The sequence below is a fragment of the Amblyraja radiata genome, chromosome 1, assembly GCF_010909765.2.
Source record: "Amblyraja radiata isolate CabotCenter1 chromosome 1, sAmbRad1.1.pri, whole genome shotgun sequence".
NCBI lineage: Eukaryota > Metazoa > Chordata > Chondrichthyes > Rajiformes > Rajidae > Amblyraja > Amblyraja radiata.
In genome coordinates, this window is record NC_045956.1 from 176,689,474 (window position 1) to 176,712,076 (window position 22,603).

Genomic DNA, 22,603 nt, shown 5'->3' on the forward strand with positions numbered 1-22,603 from the left:
CCTATACTCACATCCTCTTGTTATGAAGGCCAACATGCCATTAGCTTTCTTCACTGCCTGCTGTACCTGCATGTTTACTTTCAGTGACTGGTGTACAAGGACACCCAGGTCTCGTTGCACTTCCCTTTTTCCTAATATTACACCATTGAGATAATAATCTGCCTCCTTGTTCTTGCCGCCAAAGTGGACAACCTCACATTTATCTACATTGTACTGCATCTGCCATGCATCTGCCCGCTCACTCAACCTGTCCAAGTCACCCTGCAACCTCCTAGCATCCTCTTTGCAGTTCACTCTGCCACCCAGCTTTGTGTCATCTGCAAATTTGCTAATGTTACTTTTCTAATCATCATCTAAATTCCATCCTCTAAATCATTAATATATATTGTAAACAGTTGTGGCCCCAGCACCGAGCCATGCGGCACTCCACTCACCACTGCCTGCCATTCTGACAGGGACCCGTTTATTCCTACTCTTTGCATCCTGTCTGCCAACCAATACTCTATCCATGTCAATACCCTACCCCCAATACCACGTGCTCTAATTTTGCCCACTAATCTCCTGTATGGAACCTTATCAAAGGCTTTCTGAAAGTCCAGATACACTACATCCACTGGCTCTCCTTCATCCATTTTACTTGTCACATCCTCAAAAAATTCCAGAAGACTAGTCAATTTCCACTTCATAAATCAATGTTGACATTGGACTAATCAATTTACTACTATCCAAATGCCCCATTATTACTTCTTTAATAATTGACTCCAGCAACTTCCCCACCATTGATGTCAGGCTAACTGGCCTGTAATTCCCCGTTTTCTCTCTCGCTCCTTTCTTGAAAAGTGGGATAACATTAGCTGCCTTCCAATCCACAGGAACTGATCCTGAATCTATAGAACATTGGAAAATGATCACCAATGCATCCACGATTTCTAGAACCAACTCCCTGAAGACCCTGGGATGCAGACCATCAGGCCCTGTGGATTTATCAGCCTTCAGTTCCATCAGTCTGCCCAATACTATTTCTCGCCTAATGCAAATTTCTTTCAGTTCCTCTGTCTCACTAGATCCTCTGTCCTCCAGTACATCTGGGAGATTGTTTGTGTCTTCCTTAGTGAAGACAGAACAAAATTACCTGTTCAACTCCTCTGCCATTTCCTTGTTCCCACACTTGTTTCTGCCTTCAAGGGACCCACATTTGTCTTTACTAATCTTTTTCTCTTAACATACTGAGAGAAGCTTTTACTTTCCTTCTTTATATTCCTGGCCAGCTTCCCTTCGTACTTCATCTTTTCACCCCATATTGCCCTTTTTGTTACATTTTGATGTCCTTTCAAAGTTTCCAAAATCCTCTGTCTTCCGGCTACTCTTTGCTATGTTATACATCTTTTCTTTTAGTTTTATTCTATCCCTAACTTCTCTTGTCAGCCACGGTTGCCTCTTACTCCCCTTAGAATCTTTCTTCCTTTTTGGAATGAAATGACCCCGCATCTTCTGGATTATGCCGAGATATTCCTGCCATTGCTGTTCCGCCCTCATTCCTGCTAGGATCCCTTTCCAGTCGACCTTGGCCAGTTCCTCTTTCATGCCTTCATAGTCCCCTTTGTTCAACTGCAACACTGCCACTTCTGATTTAACCTTCTCCCTCTCAAATTGCAGATTAAAAGTTATCATATTATGATCATTACCTCCTAGCGATTCCTTTAACTTGATTATTCCCTTATTAAATCAGGTCATTAGACAGCACTAAATCCAGAATTGCCTTCTCTCTGGTCGGCTCCATTACAAGCTACTCTAAGAATCCATCTCGGAGGCATTCTACAAACTCTCTTTCTTGGGATCTAGAACCAACCTGATTTTCCCAGTCTACCTGCATATTGAAATCTCCCATAACCACAGTGGCATTATCTTTGTTACATGCCAATTTTAACTCCTGCTGCAACTTGAATCCTATATCCAGGCTACTGTTTGGGGGCCTGTAGATAACTCACATTAGTGTCTTCTTACCTTTACAATTCCTCAATTCTCTCCACAGCGAGTCAACATCGTCAGTCCCTATGTCTTCCCTCGCAAGGGACTGAATTCCATCCCTCACCAGCAGAGCTACCCTCCCTCCTCTGCCCACCTGCGTGTCCTTTCTATAGGACGTATAACCTTGAATAATCAGTTCCCAGTCCCGATCCTCCTGCAGCCACGTCTCTGTAATCCCCACAATGTCATATCTACCAACCTCTAACTGAGCCTCACTTCATCCACTTTCCTTCTAATACTTAGAGTATTGAGAAAAGAAGTTGAGAGGTCATATTGCATTTGTATAAGACATTGGTGTGACCGCATTTAGAGTATTGTGTTCAGTTCTTGGCACCATGTTATTAGAAAGATGTTGTCAAGCTGGAAAGGGTACAGAGAGAATTTATGAGGATGTTGGGAGCCAGGACTCGAGGGTCTGAGCTAAAGGGAGAGGTTGAGTAGGCTGGGTCACTTCTCCATGTAGCGCAGAGAGGGTGATCTTATAGAGTTGGGGAATTGAGGAACAGAGGACATAGGTTTAAGGTAAAGGGAAAAATATTTCATAGGAATCTGAGGGGAATCTGTTTCACACAAAGGGTGGTGGGTGCTTGAAACAAGCTGCCAGAAGAGGTAGTTGAGATAGTTGGGACTATCCCAACGTTTAAGAAACTATTAGACAGATACATGGATAGGACAGGTTTGGAGGATATGAACCAAACACAGGCAAGTGGGACTCGAGCAGCCGGGACATGTTGGCTGGTGTAGGCAGGTTGGGCTGAAGGGCCCGTTTCCACACTGCATCCATCTGTGACTATGAAATATGTTGTGAATCTGGAAAGGGAGCAGAGAAAACTTACGAGGATGTTGCCAGGATTCAAGGGCATGAGCTACAGGGAGACATTGAGCAGGCTAGGACTCCATTCCTTGGTGCGCAAGAGGATGAGGGGTGATCTCATAAAGGCGTACAAAATCATGAGAGGAATAGATTGGGTAGACGCACAGAGTCTCTCGCACAGAGAGCAGGGGAATCAAGAACCAGAGGGCATGGGTTTAGGGTGCAGGGTGAAAGATTTCAGCGGTAACTTTATCACACAGAGGGTGGTGGGTGTATGGAACGAGCTGCCAGAGGAGGTAGTAGAGCCATGTAATATCACAAAGTTTAAAGGGCCTGTCCCACAGACGATTTTTTAAGCGACTACAGGCGACTAGGCTGTTGCCACGTGGTCGCCGGGGTGTTGCTTGTATGGTCGTGAGTCGTCTCCTCAGCTGCCCAAAGAGTCGTAGCGTCTTTCTGGTCGCCGCTGGATTTTCAACATGTTGAAACATTTTCGGAGACGGTCGGCGACGGTGGGCTTGACGCCAATGAGCGTAGCTTGACTTCTCCTGACGTAGGTGCTGTCGTAGTTGTCGCCAGGTTAACGTACGTTGTCACCAGGTGACGTAGGTTGGCGCCAGTGCAAACTTCGGTTTTCTTTTGTAGTTAAAGTAATGATTCTATTTCAAATTTTATGTCGAGGGGGGGGGGTCCAGTCGCCGGCAGTTGCCTAAAAATAGCCCAAGTGGGACAGGCCCTTTAGAAACATTTAGACAGGTACATGGATAGGACAGGTTTACAGGGATATGGGCCAAACGCAGGTAGGTGGAACTAGTGTTGATGGGGCATGTTGGTCGGTGTGGGCATGTTGGGCTTCTTCTTCTTCTTCTTGCGTATGGCGTGCACAGCCTAAAGTTGTCCGACAAGTTGTTCTATTTGTCGGGATGACAAGTTGTCGGGACGACAGATGGCACAATGGGCTAAGTGTTCGGCTGGCGACCGGAAGGTAGCCGGTTCGAATCCCGCTTGGAGTGCATACTGTCGTTGTGTCCTTGGGCAAGACACTTCACCCACCTTTGCCTGTGTGTGAATGTGTGTGAGTGATTGGTGGTGGTCGGAGGGGCCGTAGGCGCAGATTGGCAGCCACGCTTCCGTCAGTCTGCCCCAGGGCAGCTGTGGCTACAGAAGTAGCTCACCACCACCGAGTGTGACTGAGGAGTGAATGAATAATGCGATGTAAAGCGCCTTGAGTATTAGAAAGGCGCTATATAAATCCCATCCATTATTATTATTATTATTTGATCTTATTTGATTGTGCACGCCGGGTCGATTGCATTTGTCGAAACAGGGCGGACCACGTGAAGGTTGCAATCTCCCACCCCGACAAGTTGGGCTGAGCGGCCAGTTTCCACGCTGTATGGCTTTCTATGCAGGCAAGGAGCTGAGGGCTGCCCACTGTACCACCTCCTGTTATGCAAGTACTCAAGAATCTTCCAGTCTACATCCAAGGATGGTTTAAATGTGGCTTCTGCCTCTCCCGCACTTTCATGCACTGAGCGCCAGACCATAACCACTCCTTGGGTGAAAGTATTTGTCTTCCTCCCCCCTCCAGTCCTTTTGTTAACCGCATTAAATCCATGCCTGCTGCTTTTTTTGGCAGATCAAATAATGGACAGAGGTCATTCCTTATAATTGAGTCCACTCTCCACCTGTTCCAAGAAAAATAATCTGAGCCTTATCCACCAGTATATCTCAAATGCAATTTTCTACTCCTGGCAGCATCTTTCTTTCTTTCTCGTCTGCATCTCCCCCAGTGTATTTATATCTCTCTCAGGATGCTGTAACAAAATCTTTCATGCATATTCTATTCCATGCAGACAGCTAGATGCACATTGCAGTGTCATTAACCCCGTCCTGCCCAAATTTGAGAGTCTTTTTGGTTTTATCTTGACCATCGTCATAAGTTTAGTTCCGGTTTTTTTTGTTTGTTCAAATGTTCAAAGGTTCATTTATTGTCACATGCACACTCTGTTTTTAGAATTACAGCGCAGGGGTAGGCCCTTCGGCCCACCAAGTCCGTGCAGGCCAGCGATCACCTTATACACTAGCACTATCCTACACACTGGGGAATCATTTACAATATTTACCGAAGCCAAATAATGTCCAAACCTGTACGTCTTTGGAGTGTGGGAGGAAACCGGAGCACCCGGAGAAAACCCACGCAGGTCACGGGGAGAACCTACAAACTCCGTACAGACAGCACCCGTGGCCAGGATCGAACCGGGGCCTCTGGCGATGTGCGCACTGTAAGGGAGCCACTCCACACACAACTCTTTCACATAAAAGGTGGTGCGTTAATGGAACGAGCTGCCGGAGGAGGTAGTGGAGGCAGGGCCTATCGCAATGTTTAAGAAACAGTTAGACAGGTACATGGATAGGACGTGTTTCGAGGTACATGGGCCAAATGCAGGCAGGTAGGCCTAGTGTAGATGGGGCATGTCGGTACGACCAGCCCCGACCCGAGGACTGAACATCCGGCCCCGGGGAGCTGAGATTCCCCCGATGTAGGAGCTTGATTGCCCCGACACAGAGTGCCCGACTTCCGGCTACGGGAGCCAAGATCGCCCCATCAACGGAAGGCTTCAGGCCCCCGACCGTGGGAGAACAAAAGAAGGGAGGAGATTGAACTTTTTTTTCGCCTCCCATCACAGTTAAAATGTGTTTTGTGTGTTCTGTTGCTTTTTATTGGTACGACTGTGTGGCAAATCAAATTCCTCGTATGTTGCAAAACATACTCGGCTAATATAGTGTGATTATGATTAGACCCAAAAAATGGTAAATGCTGTAAATGTTAGTGGTAGGGTTAGACTCAGAAATCCTTGAGACTTCAGAAGGACCTCTGAGTCTAACCCTACCATTGGCATACACAACATTTACCATTTTTGTGTCTAACACTATCATTAACATTTACACCACTACTTTTTAATTTGTGTGAAGAAGGGTCTCAACCCGAAACATCTTCACCCATTCCTTCTCTCCAGAGATGCCGCTGAATTGCTCCAGATTTTTGTGTCTATCTTCGGTCATTTTAATGGTGATATGTATGTTTTATGTTAGTTTGGGAAGGTAAGCTGCTCTATTAAATGTGGACATGTTATTTCCCCCCCCATTGACAGATGGATTGTGGAAGGTGGAAGGGGCTCACAGTGACTGCCTACAGGCCAGTGAAACCTGCAACAGTGACCCCAGGTGCAGCTCCAAGTACCGGACATTCCGCCAGTGCATGGCAGGCAGCAGTGCAGCCCCGCTCGGCCCCGGGGCCAAGAACCAGTGCATGAAAGCAATGGTGTCGCTCCTCTCCAGCCCACTGCACAACTGCAAGTGCAAGCGAGGCATGAAGAAGGAGAAAGTCTGTCTCGGCATCTACTGGAGCCTTCATCAGAGCATGTCACGAGGTTAGATGTTGATGTTATATCTCTCTCTCCTCGCTCGCCATCTCTCTCGTCTCGTCTTCTTTCTCTCTCTCTCTCTCTCTCTCTCTCTCTCTCTCTCTCTCTCTCTCGCTCTCTCTCGCTCTCTCTCGCTCTCTCTCTCTCTCTCTCTCTCTCTCTCTCTCTCTCTCTCTCTCTCTCTCTCTCCCTCTCTCTCTCTCTCTCTCTCGCTCTCTCCCTCTCTCTCCCCCTCCCTCTCTCTCTTCTACCGTTCTCTCCCTCTCGTCTCTCTCTCTCTCCCCACAATACATAGCAGAATGGATTATTTCACTTCATACGTTCCCCGAAATCTTCCTGCTGAAGCAACCAGAGATGTCACTGTACATCTATTTTGTTGTGTGTGACTGTCCTCCGGGCACTGTCATCTGTCTGAGCGAGTATCTACTCACTTTTATTGGTGGGGATTTTCACTGTACCTCGGTACATGTGACATTAAACTAAATGAAAGGTCACTGTAGTTTCAATCGTGAATTCTGTTTGCAGTAACATGTCTTCTAATCCTTCTCCAGATATGCTGCCTGACCCACTGAGTTACCCCAACATTCTGTGTCCTTTCACATAAGTTCCATTTGCTGATTAGTGACTAAATGGATGTTGCCTTGTTAATATCTGTGCCCCCTCCCCCCAAATCAGGAAGACAGGCTCTTGCATTGTTGTGATCCGGGAAAAGCCTCCTTCAATTAAATCCAGGAGCATTAAATCCAGGAGCATTAAATCCAGTAGCATTAAATCCAGGAGCATTAAATCCAGGAGCATTAAATCCAGGAGCATTAAATCCAAGAGCATTAAATCCAGTAGCATTAAATCCAGTAGCATTAAATCCAGGAGCATTAAATCCAGGAGCATTAAATCCAGTAGCATTAAATCCAGGAGCATTAAATCCAGTAGCATTAAATCCGGGAGCATTAAATCCAGGAGCATTAAATCCAAGAGCATTAAATCCAGTAGCATTAAATCCAGTAGCATTAAATCCAAGAGCATTAAATCCAGTAGCATTAAATCCGGGAGCATTAAATCCATGAGCATTAAATCCAAGAGCATTAAATCCAGTAGCATTAAATCCAGTAGCATTAAATCCAAGAGCATTAAATCCAAGAGCATTAAATCCAGTAGCATTAAATCCAGTAGCATTAAATCCAGGAGCATTAAATCCAGTAGCATTAAATCCAGTAGCATTAAATCCAGGAGCATTAAATCCAGGAGTATTAAATCCAGTAGCATTAAATCCAGTAGCATTAAATCCAGTAGCATTAAATCCAGTAGCATTAAATCCAGTAGCATTAAATCCAGTAGCATTGAATCGAGGAGCATTAAATCCTGTAGCATTAAATCCAGTAGCATTAAATCCACACCTGGTGACTCTTGATTGCTTTACCTCAACGACAGCTCAAGGAATTAGTCATATTGTTGTGTTATTACGCTCATATTAAGCCCATTGTGTGCTAAATCATTTTTTTATGCTGACAGTAATTACTTGTAGGGATACTGATGGCCCTTATACGCCGTACAATTAATCCAGCCAGCCCATTTGTCTGCACAATAAGAAACCTTGGCTCTCTTCATAAGTTCATAAGTGATAGGAGCAGAATTAGGTCATTCTGCCCACCAAGTCTACTCCGCCATTCAATCATGGCTGATCTATCTCTCCCACCCAGCCCCATTCTCCTGCCTTCTCCCCATAACCCCTGACACCCGTACTAATCAAGCCTATCTCTGCCTTAAAAAATATCCATTGACTTGGCCTCCACAGCCATCTGTGGCGACGAGGTCCGCAGAATCACTGCACTCTGACTAAAGATATTCTCTTCATCTCCTTCTGAAAGGAACGTCCTTTTATTCTGAGGCTATGCCCTCTGTTCCTAGACTCTCCCACTACTGGAGACAACATCTCCGCCGTGTCTTGAGACATCCTTCTGGTAACTAAGGTGTTCAATGAGTTCAGGTACCATTTATCACTAACTATTTATCCCTCTTTGCTGTATTGCTTTTTTGCTACGATCACTCTCAAACTCCGTGGATTGTCACCTTGTCATGATGGAGAAACTTAGATCCTGAGAGCGATGCCGTCTGGAGCTATGCTCCTGGTAGGGCCACCCATGGCGATGAGTTCGAGGGGGAAGTCTCTGACAAAGAGCAACCCAACCAAGACCTCAACGGTGGAACAGGCGGAGGACGATGGCTGACCTTAGTGGAGCGTCACAACGGCTGGGAAGGCGGATGAAGGCTGCAGCAGAAAAGGGTCTTGGACTCCATGCCACTGGATCCTGACCCAGATCTGTCAAGGACCGTGGGGTGGCTGTCTGTGCACCAGTCTCCCCACGTTAAACAAAGTCATGCACAGGCATCCTCCATATAGGGAACAGCACCCTGGAGACACCCATGGTCAGACATGACCGAGGGGGCCTAAGAAACTATATTCTCGCGTTCCATTACTAATGAAATGACCAAAAAATGTACAATTATGATAACATTTTTTTCAATGTATGTTAAGGAAGTATTAAACTCATCGAGCCAGACAGCATGGAAGCAAAACCTATGGCCCAATACGTCCGTGCCAACCAAGATCGGCCATTTACACTTGTCCCATTTGCACATGTTTGGCCCCTTATCCCTCTCTACCTTTCCTGTCCAAGTAACTGCCCAAATGTCTTTTAAGTGCTGTTATGATCCTGTCTCCACCACCTCCTCTCCTATAAGACAATAGACCATAAGACATAGCAACAAAATTAGGCCATTGGCCCATCAAGCCTGCTCCATCATTCGATCATGGCTGATCGATTTTTCCCTCCTAACTCCGTTCTCCTGTTTTCTCCACGTAACATTTGACGCCTTTCCTAATCAAGAACCTGTCAACCTCCGCTTTAAAAATATCCATTGACTTGGCCCTATGTGGCAATGAATTCCACAGATTCACCACCCTCTGGCTAAAGAAATTCCTCCTCGACTCCTTTCTAAAGGTGCGTCCTTTTTACTCTGAGGCCGCGCCCTCTAGACCTAGACTCTCCCACTAGTGGAAACATCCTCTCCACATCCACTCTATCCAGGCCTTTCACAACTGGCGGAAGTAAAACATGTCTTCACCTGTGTAGGAAGGACCTGCAGATGCTGGTTTGAACCAAAGATGGACACACAAAACTGGAGTAACTCAGTGGGACAGGCAGCATAGAAATATAGAAACATAGAAAATAGGTGCAGGAGGCACCCATTCCTTCTCTCCAGTGATGCTGCCTGTCCCGCTGAGTTACTCCAGCTTTGTGGGTCTCTCTTACATTTTTGCACCTAATTTCTCCTCCCTTCTCCCTCCTCCTTAAAAGTGACTCCATAACTTGGGCTCCTTTTAATCTAGTTCAGCAACTGGAGCTGATTAGCTTTCAGCTCACGATGGATATGATCTAATTCTGCAAAATGAATGTGCATCTGGAGTAAAATACATCAGCGGAAGATATGAATTCCCCCGGCGGGCAGTGAACTCGATGAAAGATACGCTCTCGTTGAGAGACGTTCTCCAGAGCAAGTAATTGGGGGAGTTGGGACTGCGCTGGCAGGGGGGTTGCAGCGGGTAGAGAGATATGAGCATGCTTTACTCTTCGCAGTTGAAAGCTAGCAGGAAATCACTTCAAAAGGATGAAAGCAAAATGACCCTGAAGGAAGCTTTCAAATTCACTTTTGATCCTGGTCATGGGTGGGACATTTTACTCCAGAACACCAGGGAAGACCTCTACTGGAGAGGATACTTCATGCTCTTTGGAAATGCATTACCCAGATATCGGCAATGCTCCTAAGCCTTCCAAAGGAGTAATTAAGTTTAGTTGAGTTTAGAGATACAGCATGGAAGCTGGCCCTTTGGCCCACTGACTCCGTGCCAACTATCAATCACCCGCTAACACTAATTCTACCTTATCCGACAGTGGATGTTTCCACCAGTGGGAGAGTCCAGGACCAGAGGCCGTGGCTCCGAATGAAAGGACGTACCTTTAGAACGGAGAAGAGGAGACATTTCTTTAGTCAGAGGGTGGCGAATCTCTGGAATTCATTGCCACAGATGGCTTTGGAGGACAAGTCATTGGATATTTTTAAGGCAGAGATTAACAGATTCTTGATTAGTCAGGGGTTATGGGGAGAAGGCAGGAGAATGGGGTTGAGAGGGAAAGATAGATCAGCCACGATCGAATGGCAGAGTGGACTTGATGGGCCGAATGGCCTAATTCTGCTCCTATTTCTTATGATCTTCTCATCCACTCCATGCACTTTAGGGCCAATGTTACAGAGGCCAAATAACCTACAAACCCGCATGTCTTTGTGATGTGGGAGAATAACTGGAGCACCTGGTGGAAACCTACGTGCTCACAGGGAGAACGTGCAAACTCCGTACTACCAGTACCCGAGGTCAGGATCGAACCTGGGTCTCTGGCTCTTTGAGGCAACGGCTCTACCAGTTGCGCCTCTGTGCCACGTTCAAGCAGCAGGGCCTTTTTTCTTGGAAATATTTCAGTTTTGTAGAGATACAGCGCGGAAACAGGCCCTTTGGCCCACCGGGTCCGCGCCGACCAGCGATCCCCGCACATTAACACTATCCTACACACACTAGGGACAATTTTTACATTTACTAAGCCTATCAACCTACAAACCTGTGCGTCTTTGGAGTGTGGGAGGAAACCGAAGATCTCGGGGGCAACCCACGCAGGTCACGGGGAGAACGTACAAACTCCGTATAGACAGCACCAGTATTCGGGATCGAACCCAGGTCACCCAGCTGAAAGGCAGTAACTCTACCGCTGCGCCACTGTGCCGACCTAATGTCTTTGAAATTGTGTTGGATCTCGTTTGTCAGCACATTCCCATGGTCAATGCTTGGTGCTTGGGCACAAGGCCAGCAGTGCTAACAACTCTGGCTGACTAATTAGTTTCCATTAGGAGCTCAGACACTGGGTGGTTTTCAGTGGCTCCGGGCAATATTACGGCATGATTAATGGTTGTTGCAACACCACTGTGTGAATCCCCAACACACACGCTACAAGAAATCCCCCTCTTCCCACACCCGATAAATATTGTGCACCATCAGCTGTCACATATGAATTTAGTTTTAATTAAAAATATAAAAGGATGGTGGGTGCATGGAACGAGCTGCCGGAGGAGGTTGTTGAGCCACACAGACTATTGCAAAGTTCAAGAACCAATTACACCTGATTCAAGATTCAAGAGAGTTTATTGTCATGTGTCCCAGATAGGACAATGAAATTCTTGCTTTGCTTCAGCACAACAGAATATAGTAGGCATGAATACAGAACAGATCAGTGTGTCCATATACCATTGTATAAATATATACACACATGAATAAATAAAACAGATAAAATGCAAATAAACAGATAATGGACTATTAATGTTCAGAGATTTGTTTGAGTTCAGTTCAATAGCCTGATGGCTGTGGGGAAGCAGCTATTCCTGAACCTGGTTGTTGCAGTCTTCAGGCTCCTGTACCTTCTACCTGAAGGTAGCAGGGAGATGAGTGTGTGGCCAGGATGGTGTGGGTCCTTGATGATACTGTCAGCCTTTTTGAGGCAGCGACTGCAATAAATCCCTTCGATGGAAGGGAGGTCAGAGCCGATGGAGGGCTGGGCAGTGTTTACTACTTTTTGTAGTCTTTATCGCTCCTGGGCGCTCAAGTTGTCGAACCAAGCCACGATGCAACCGGTCAGCATGCTCTCTACTGTGCACCTGTAGAAGTTAGAGAGAGTCCTCCTTGACAAACCGACTCTCCGTAATCTTCTCAGGTACAAGTACATGGATAGATAGACGCAAAGTCCTGGAGTAACCTTCTCCTTGCTAACAATGGTCTATAACAGGTCGGTCATTTAGTACGGAGATGAGGAAAATCATTTTCACCCAGAGATTTGTGAATCTGTGGAATTCTCTGCCTCTGAAGGCAGTGGAAAGCATTCTCTGGATGCTTTCAAGAGAGAGTTAGATAGAGCTCTTAAAGTTAGCGGAGTCAAGGGATATGGGGAGAAGGAAGGAACGGGGTACTGATTGTGGATGATCAGCCATGATCACAGTGTCCTATTGTCTATTGTCTATTCTTTGAATTCCTTGAAAGCATCTCTTTTGATGTCTCTTTTTCACACCTTACCCTTCCTTATCTCTGTGTCTCCCTCTCCCCTGACTCCCAGTCTAAAGAACGGTATCAACCCGAAACATCACGCATTCCTTCTCTCCAGAGATGCTGGCTGTCCCGCTGAGTTACTCCCCCATTTTGTGTCTATCCTCCACTGGTGCTGCCCGAGTTCCTCCAGCACTTTGTCGTTTGCTCAAGATTGCAGCATCTGCAGCCTCTTGTGTTGTTATTTGTCTGAGCTGTCTATGTGGAGTCTGCTCGTTCTCCCTGTGAGCGTGTTTAGTTTAGTTTAGTTTAGAGAAACAGCATGGAAGCTGGCCCATCGGCCCACCTAGTCCGCACGAATCATTTATCACCTGTACACTCGCCCTATCCTACACAATGGTGGGCCAAAGGGCCTGTTTTCATGCTGTATCTCTAAACTAAACTAAACAGATGAATGAATGAATGAATGAATGAATGAATGAATGAATGAATGAATGAATGAATGGATGCTTTTGTTGTTACATGTGACAAGTCACAGTGAAATTCTTTGCTTTGTACACCCAAGGTATGCAAACAGCTGCCACATAAAGGCCGGCGACAAAGTTACAAAGTACCCCACACCATGTCCTCCTTTGATTCTCCCTACCTCCCTCTCCTGGCAGTTCTCACACATGCTGAAACAGCTGAAGCAAGCTGAGGTGAACGTCGCTGTTTAGTTTTGTTTAGAGATACAATGCGAAAACGTGCCCTTCGGCCCACCGAGTCGGCACCGACCAGCGATCCCAGCACATGGACACAATCCTGCACACACTAGGGACAATGTACACTTCTACCAAACCAATTAACCAAAAAAAACCAGTACGTGTTAGTAGTGTGGGAGGAAACCGAAGATCTCGGAAAAAACCCACGCAGGTCACGTGGGCGGACGTACAAACTCCGTACAGGCAGCATCCGTAGTCAGGATCGAACCCGGTTCTCCGGTGCTGCATTCGCTGTAAGGCAGCAACTCCAACCGCTGCGCCTCCCTAACTGTTGTTAATCCTTTGCAGGGGAGGAGACGGACGACAGCTCACCCTACGAGCCCAGCAAGCGAGGATATGACTATGCCAGACTGGCCTCCATCACAGCAGGTGAGTCCATGGGCGGAAATCCTGGGGGGGGGGGGGGGGGGGGGACATGTCCCCCCTTGCTTTGAGAGGTGCGGGACAATCCCCCCCATGTTTTGTAATCCGGACTTTATCAGACGCATTCTAACAGCTGAATCAGCATGTTCGCGGGATCTTTCATCGCCCGGCGCGGCTTGAAATCAAAATGAAAGTCCCTGCGAACGAACTGATTGAAGCCCCACGATTTGGGGTGGACGAAGCTGTTGTTGCTGCAGTTTGGAGTCGGTCACCAACCAGGTCAGCTCCCGATGTTACCGTCCACAGGGCCCACGGGCCAAGCCTCGCGTGTGAGCACATGCGCGCGCGCAGCCGCCAAGATATTGTGTCCCCCCCATGTTTTGATAGCGATTTCCGTGCCTGGGTGAGTCTCCTCTTTATCAACAGCTGCAACAACACTGTATACTCAGACACAGCCTGCAGAGTGTATTGGGACTGTGTCAGTCGAGGCAAAGACTGGGGAGAGCCAGAAGCACCAAGAGATACTCTCTCTTTCTCAGAGGTTATGGGAAGAAGGCAGGAGAATGGGATTGAGAGGGAAAGATGGATCAGCCATGATAGAATGGCAGAGTAGACTTGATGGGCCGAATGGCCTAACTCTGCTCCTAACACGTATGAACTTCTTTCCACCATTTTGCATTCACACACATGTTTCTTCAGGAAATTCTCTGTTCCACTTGGCACCCACGTAATCACGCAAGTTCATAAGCGATAGGAGCAGAATTAGGCCATTCGGCCCATCAAGTCTATTCTGCCATTCAATCATGGCTGATCTATCTTTCCCTCTCAATCCCCTTCTCCTGCCTTCTCCCCATAACCCCCATAACCACTGACACCATTACTAATCAAGAACCTTCCAATCTCCGGTTTAAAAATATTCATCTTATCCTCCACACTCTTTCATTTTTGAATAATTCAACAACATCAGTTTATAAGATCATGTGATAGGATCAGAATTAGGCTATTCGGCCCATCGTGTCTACTCTGCCATTCTATCTCTCTGTTCTCTCTCCCTCCTCACCCCATTCTCCTGTCTTCTCCCCATAACCCCTGATACCCGTACTGATCAAAAATCTATCTATTTCTGCCTTAAAAATACCCATTGGCTTGGCCTCCACAACAGCTGTCTGTGGCAATTAATTCCACAGATTCACCATTTAGAAATCCAGTTGAGTTTAGTTTATTGCCACGTGTACTGAGGTACAGTGAGAAGCTGTTGTTGCGTGCTAACCTGTCAATACATGATTACAATCGATCCATTTACAGATATTTACTTACTCTACTATCTTGCTCACATCCTTTGAATGATTTTATTTTGATTCCTTGGTCTTTGTTGACTCAGAATAGATGAAAGCAGAGATCCAGAGGACACATATCTAAGTGATTGTTCACTTTAGTTGAAGCAATGTTATGCCCCTGTCCCACTTAGGAAACCTGAACGTAAACCTCTGGAGACTTTGCGCCCCACCCAAGGTTTCCGTGCGGTTCCCGGAGGTTCCCGGGGGTTTTTGTCAGTCTCCCTACCTGCTTCCACTACCTGCAACCTCCGGCAACCACCCGCAACCTCCGGGAACGGCACGGAAACCTTGGGTGGGGCGCAAAGTCTCCAGAGGTTTCCGTTCAGGTTTCCTAAGTGGGACAGGGGCATTACTCAACAGGAAGTGTCCATCAAACATAATTCCTTCCACCTCACAAGCCTGCTCTAATTTCTACTCGACCAATTCAAAGGTGCAATGTTTCTTTATTATCACATATACTGAGGTGCAGTGAAATGCTTTTGTTTTGCACACAGCTCGGTAAATTATCAAATACACATAAACATAATCCCAGATTATGCACACAGCGTATAGAAATAGTCTATACCAATTGTCCACGGACACCATATACAAGGTCTCGACCAGAAACATCACCCATTCCTTCTCTCCGGAGATGCTGCCTGTCGCGCGCGCTGAGTTACTCCAGCTTTTTGTGTGTATCTTTGGTGTAAATCAGCATCTGCAGTTTCTTTCTACACATATGCAAGGGTCGGCAGGTTTTGGCACTATTTCAAGGTTTCCAATGTCGGTTTATTGTCACATGTAAGGGCGGCACGGTGGTGCAGCGGTAGAGTTGCTGCCTTACAGCAAATACAGCGCCGGAGACCCGGGTTCGATCCCGACTACGGGTGCTGTCTGTACGGAGTTTGTACCTTCTCCCCGTGACCTGCGTGGGTTTTCTCCGAGATCTTCGGTTTCCCCCCACACTCCAAAGACGTACAGGTATGTAGGTTAATTGGCTTGGTAAATGTAAAAATTGTCCCTAGTGGGTATAGGATAGTGTTAATGCCCGGGGATCGCTGGTCGGCGCGGACCTGGTGGCCGAAAGGGCACGTTTCCGCGGTGTATCTCTGAACTAAACTAAGAAATGTACCAATTAAGGTACGGTGAAACTTGTCCAGTCGCCCAGTCCAGTTGCCCTTGAGTGCAGCTGGACTGGTCTCCTGGAGGCCTGCCCGATCCAGGTAACTTCATGAGGATGTCCATCAGTACCACAAGGATGGCTGAGAAGGTTCTGTTCTTGGAGCCTTAGAGACCAGGGGAAATCTTTAACACAGGATATCTGCAGATCCTGGTTGGTATTTAGAAAAGAGCGCTGGATCCTCTGTCCAAAGCTCACTCATATCAACCCTCCGGAAAACATAATGTTAAATATAGTGTCATATGAAACTATTCAAGTCAGACAGTTAGAATCTATCTCCTTACACTGGCTCAGTGGCACGGTGGTGCAGCGGTAGAGTTGCTGCCTTACAACGCTTGCAGCGCCAAACACCCGGGTTCGATCCCGATTATGGTTGCTGCACTCGGAATGGAGTTTGTACGTTCTCCCTGTGAGCTGGGTGGATTTTCTCCGAGACCTTCAGTTTCCTCCCACACTCCAAAGACGTACAGGTCTGTAGGTTCATTGGCTTGGTATATGTGTAGATTGTCCCCAGTGTGTGTAGGAGAGTGTTAGTGTGCGGGGATCGCTGGTCGGCACCAACCCGATGGGCTGAAGGGCCTGTGTCCACGCTGTATCTTTAAACTAAACTACTGGCTCACTTTTTTTGGAGGTCTTGACAGCTTTGCTAAGGTCTACTTATTGAAGCGGTTGCTACCACTCTTGGAGCTTCCAAACACCCATGTTGGTTCCAGAATTTGCCGTGTGTGATCATCCATGATCACAATGAATGGCGGTGCTGGCTCGAAGGGCTGAATGGCCTCCTCCTGCACCTATTTTCTATCTCCAGATTTAGTTTAGATTAGTTTAGTTTAGAGATACAGCGCGGAAACAAGCCCTTCGGCCCACCGAGTCTGTGCCATCCAGCGATCCCCGCACATTAACACCATCCTACACAATAAGGACAATTTACAATTTTACCGAAGCCAATTAACCTACAAACTTGCAGGTCTTTGGAATGTGGGAGGAAACCGGAGCACCCGGGGGAAACTCACGGGGAGCCGTACAGACTTCGTACAGACAGCACCCGTAGTCAGGATCGAACCTGGGTCTCTGGCACTGTAAGCACTGTAAGGCAGCAACTCTACCGCTGCGCCACTGTGATGGCCTGTGTTCCTCCAACACTTTTGTCTTTGCCATCAGGAATGCCTTGGCTAAATCTGCCTCCAGTAATTCTACAGCCAGATGTTTCACTGTACAAAATATTAATCTTCCATGCATCCCTCTTGTTTCTTTCATCTATCATTTTAAAGCAGCATTCCCTTGAAACATCCACCAGTGGGAAAAACTTACCTCTATTAAACCCGGCATGATCTTACACTTCAACGTCATATCACTTCTTAACCTTCTTGGCTCCTCTACAAGAAAACTCGCTCACCTCATCTCTTGATGCGTAAATCGCTTGACATTGGATACCAGACTCTGAGAGAAGGAGCTATCCTCTGGACTTTAGAGATACAGAAACAGGCGGAAACAGGCCCTTCGGCCCACAGAGTCCATGTGCAACCGGCGATCACCCCGTTCACTGACACTATCCTACACTCTATGGACAATTTTACAATTAGAGTGTGGGAGAAAACCGGAGCACCCGGAGAAAACCCACGCGGTCCCGGGGAGAATGTACAAACTCCGTACAAACAGCGCCCGTAGTCAGGATCGAACCCAGTCAGGGTCACTGGCGCGGTAAGTCAGCAACTCTAACGCTGCACCACCATGCCACACTCAGCCTTAGTTATCCCATCTCCAGTCTACAGGCATCTCAGCTCCAGTTTGGTGCCAATTGACCATTATATTTTTAGCATGGTTTTTTTTATGTCACTTTACCGAGGTACACTGAAATTCATTTTTGTATACGGTTCAGTACAAGTATGCACCTAGCTACATGTTAGATAAGCATCTCAGATACAGTACAAGTGTGTAGTACACAGTACACAGAGTCGCCAGTTTGGCGCCATTTTCAAGTCCCAGTTGTTGTAAATGCAGTGTGCGTGGCCTGACCATGAAGGCCCGTTGCCATGGCGTCAACTCACTTAGAACGGCTAATCTGAAAGGAAAAGAGCGCATTAACAAATCACCTCAGTGCTGGCCAAGGGAACGTGCTGTAAACACTGTAGTTAACACATCACAACAGTAGCAATAGCAATTCAGTGTAACAATCGGTGGCGCAACAGTAGAATTGCTGCCTCACAAAGCCAGGGACCCGGGTTCGATCCCGACTACGGGCGCTGTCTGTACGGAGTTTGTACGTTCTCCCCGTGACCTGCGTGGGTTTTCTCCAAGATCTTGGGTTTCCTCCCGCACTCCAAAGACGTACAGGTTTGTCGGTTAATTGGCTTGGTAAATGTAAATTGTCCCGAGTGTGTGTAGGATAGAGTAGTGTTATTGCCCCTGTCCCACTTAGGAAACCTGAACGGAAACCTCTGGAAACTTTGCGGCCCAACCAAGGTTTCCGTGCGGTTCCCAGAGGTTGCAGGCGGTTGCCGGAGGTTGCAGGTAGTGGAAGCAGGTAGGGAGACTGACAAAAACCTCCGGGAACCTCACGGAAACCTTGGGTGGGGCGCAAAGTCTCCAGAGCTTTCCGTTCAGGTTTCCTAAGTGGGACAAGGGGCATTAGTGTGTGGTGATCGCTGGTCGGTACCGACTCGGTGGGTCGGAGGGGCCCGTTTCCGTGTTGTATCTCTAAACCAAACACAAAGTCCTGGAGTAACTCAGCAGGCCAAATGCAGGCAGGTGGAGCTAGTGCAGTTGGGACATGTTGGTTGGTGTGGGCAATCTGGGTCGAATGGCCTATTTCCACGCTGTATGACTCTATGACTCAATAACAGGACGGTTGCTGTCCGGCGATCAGGGCTTTACCTATGCTATTCCTGTTCATGGTTATTAACATTGATGAACAAGCTACAATGTGTAGGGCAGAACTGCAGGAGCTGGTTTACACCGACAGACACAAAATGCAAGATAGACCCAAAATGCCGGAGTAACTCAGTGGGACAGGCAGCATGTTGTTTAGGAAGGAACTGCAGATGCTGGAAAATCGAAGGTACACAAAAATGCTGGAGAAACTCAGCGAAGGAAATAGGCAATGTTTCGGGCCGAAACCTTTCTTCAGACTGACAGGCAGCATCACTGGAGAGAAGGAATGGGTGACTTTTCAGGTTGAGATCCTTCTTCCGAAACGTCATCCATTCCTTTTCTCCAGAGATGCTGCCTGCCCCGGCTGAGTTATTCCAGCATTTTGTGTCTATCTTCGTTGTAAACAAGCATTTGCAGTTCCTTCGCAAACTAAATCATCACTGGGATAATTCTCTGGACCCTCTCCAATGTCAGCACATCTTTCCTCAGATATGGGGACCAAAACTGCTCTCAATACGCCAAATGCAGCCTGACCAGCGCCTTGCTGGGCCTCAGCGTTACATCCCGGCACCAAGTTGGCACAAGGTCTATAGGAAGATTCAATGTTTGTCCAATTGGTTTCACAGGGTCTGATGTAGGTGTGACACGGGCCAACCGTTGCCTGGATGCGGCCAAGGCCTGCAACGTGGACGAGTCGTGCCAGAGGCTGCGGACAGAGTACGTGTACTCCTGCATCAAGCCCTCCAGCAACATGGAGACTTGCAACCGCCTCAAGTGCCACAAAGTCCTGCGCAAGTTCTTTGACCGCGTCCCCGTCGAGTTCACGCACGAGCTGCTCTTCTGCCCCTGTGAGGACACGGCGTGTGCCGAGCGCAGGAGGCAGACTATTGTCCCATCCTGCTCTTACTACGTCAAGGAGAAGCAGAACTGCCTGTCGCTGCTGGAGTCCTGCAAGGTCGACGTTGTCTGCAGGTAAAGAGGCCCGTTCTTTCCTTGAGTTGGCACCCCCGTCTCCCTGCCACTATAAAAGAATCGGCGATGGCAAGGTGGAAATAGAAGACTTGTTCTTAGTTTAGTTTGGTGATACAGCACGGAAACAGGCCATTCGGCCCCTCCGATTCCACAACGACCAGCCATCCCGCACTATCGCATGCACACACTGGGGACAATTTACACTTGTATCAACCCAATTCAACCTACGTGGTCACGGGGAGAATGTACAAACTTTGTACAGACAGCGCCCATAGGCGGGATCGAACCCGGGTCTCCGACGCTGCAAGTGTTGTAAGGCAACAACTCTAGCGCTGCACCACCGTGCTGTCCTGTTCATTCATTCATTTGTCCACAGAAAGTGGGAGACGATGGGGATCCCAGTATTTATTATCCATCACCACATATGTCACAGAGTGATACAGTGTGGAAACAGGCCCTTCGGCCCAACTTGCCCACACCGGCCAACATGTCCCAGCTACACTAGTCCCACCTGCCAGCGTTTGGACCACAACCCTCCAAACCTGTCGCATCCATGTACCTGTCTAACTGTTTCTTAAACGTTGGGATAGTCCCTGCCTCAACTATCTCCTCTGGCTGCTCATTCTGAACTGAGAGGAGTATAAGATCATTCCAAATGTCAGTCATAGTCTTACTTTCAGTTTTCTTTTTAGTTTTAGTTTTAGAGATACAGCACGGAAACAGGCCAAGTCTGCATCACCCCGTACACTAGCACTATCCGACACACTAGGGATCATTTACAATTTTTACCAAAGCCAATTAACCTACAAAACTGCATGGCTTTGGAGTGTGGGAGGAAAATAGACAATAGACAATAGACACCATGTGCAGGAGTAGGCCATTCGGCCCTTCGAGCCAGCACCGCCATTCAATGTGATCATGGCTGATCATTCCCAATCAGTACCCCGTTCCTGCCTTCTCTCCATATCCCCTAACTCCGCTATTTTTAAGAGCCCTATCTAGCTCTCTCTTGAAACCATCCAGAGAACCTGCCTCCACCGCCCTCTGAGGCAGAGAATTCCACACTCTCTGTGAGAAAAAGTGTTTCCTCGTCTCCGTTCTAAATGGCTTACTCCTTATTCTTAAACTGTGGCCCCTGGTTCTGGACTCCCCCAACATCGGGAACACGTTTCCTGCCTCTAGTGTGTCCAAGCCCTTAACAATCTTATATGTTTCAATGAGGAAACCGGAGCATCTGGAGGAAACCCACGCAGTCACAGGGAGAACATTCAAATTCTGTACAGACGACACCCATAGTCAGGATCGAACTGTTATCTCTGGCGCTGTAAGGCAGCAACTCTACCGTTGCGCCACCGTGCCCTCCTAGGCCGAGGTACACCTGACAAATATCCCTTCATTCCCAGCATATCCATCCTCAACATGTCCCGATAGCCAATACCCCCTAAATCCTGGGAGCATTTTGGTGATCCTCGTCAACACCCTCTCCCGAAGCCTCCTCGTCCGTCCTGGAATTTAATCGACCAGAACTGCAGACAACAGTGTACAGAGAAATGTGAGGTGTTGCATATAGAGAGCACCAACATGGGCGGAACCTATACCGTGAATAGTAGGGCTCTGGGGAGAGTTGTAGAGCAGAGGGAGCCAGCGCTATAGGTACATGGCTCTTCGAATGCTATCGCGGGACATCATCATCAGCGGTCACTCGAAATGAGTATGACTGTCCTCTCCTCTCCATAGGGTCGTCTACTTGTGGGTCTGCAGATGTCTGTAGAGGCTGATCCGCGATCCACACACCTTGGTGCAACGTGGGCAGTGGAGACTGGCGGTGGTTGGTAGTTGTCGAGCCCCCTTCTGTCTCTCTCCTTACGGCGCTGTAGACAGTGTGGTTAAAAAAGGCTTTTGGCACATTGGCCCTCATCAGTCAGAGCATCGAGTACAGAAGTTGGGTCATGTTGCAGTTGTATAAGACAGTTGTTGAGGCCGGATTTAGAATATTGTGTTCAGTTTTAAGCACTGTGTTATAGGAACGATGTCATCAAGATGGCAAGGATGCAGAGCAGATTTACGAGGATGTTGCCAGGACTAAAGGGCCTGGGCAATAGGGAGAGGTCAAGCAGGCTAGGTCTCTATTCCTTGGTGTGCAGGAGGATGAGGGGTGATCTTATAGAGGTGTGTAAAATCATGAGAGGAATAGGTCGGGTAGGGGCACAGATTCCCTTGCCCAGAGTAGAGGGATCAAGGACCAGAGAATGTAGGCTTAAGGTGAACGTGAAAAGATTTAATAGAAATTTGAGGGGTCATTTTTCTACGCAAAGGGTGGTAGGTGTATGGAACGAGCTGCCGGAGAAGATAGTTGAGGCAAGGACAATTGCAACGTCCAAGAAACATTTCGATAGGTACATAGATTAGACAGGTTTAGAGGGATGTGGTCCAAATACAGGCAGGTAGGACTGGTGTCGATAGGACGGATTGGCCAGTATGGGCAAGTTGGGCCGAAGGTTCCATGCTCTAAGACTCTATGACTAATACTCCTAATATGGCCTAACCAAGGTCGAATCGAGTTGCTGTCCATAATTAATTCCCACCTCCCAACCCCTCTGCCCCCTGCTCTTTCACACAAGGAATTAGAATTCCTTGCACTCCGAACATGGATTAAGGTCTCCTGCCTCTGACTCTCGTCATGTTTGACATGAAAGTAATTTGTGCAATATCACCACAGCTCCCAGGAGAA

General features: G+C 47.5%; 1 protein-coding gene across 1 annotated transcript in view; it reads left to right on the top strand.

The window, feature by feature from the left end:
• Positions 1-5,972: 5,972 nt before the first annotated feature.
• Positions 5,973-22,603, top strand: part of gfra4 (GDNF family receptor alpha 4) — a 77,643-nt gene continuing 61,012 nt past the window's right edge. The window contains exons 1-3 of the mRNA XM_033040893.1: positions 5,973-6,276; positions 13,459-13,539; positions 19,527-19,872. Coding sequence (XP_032896784.1) covers positions 5,973-6,276; positions 13,459-13,539; positions 19,527-19,872 — 731 coding nt within the window. The remainder of the gene's footprint in view (positions 6,277-13,458; positions 13,540-19,526; positions 19,873-22,603) is intronic.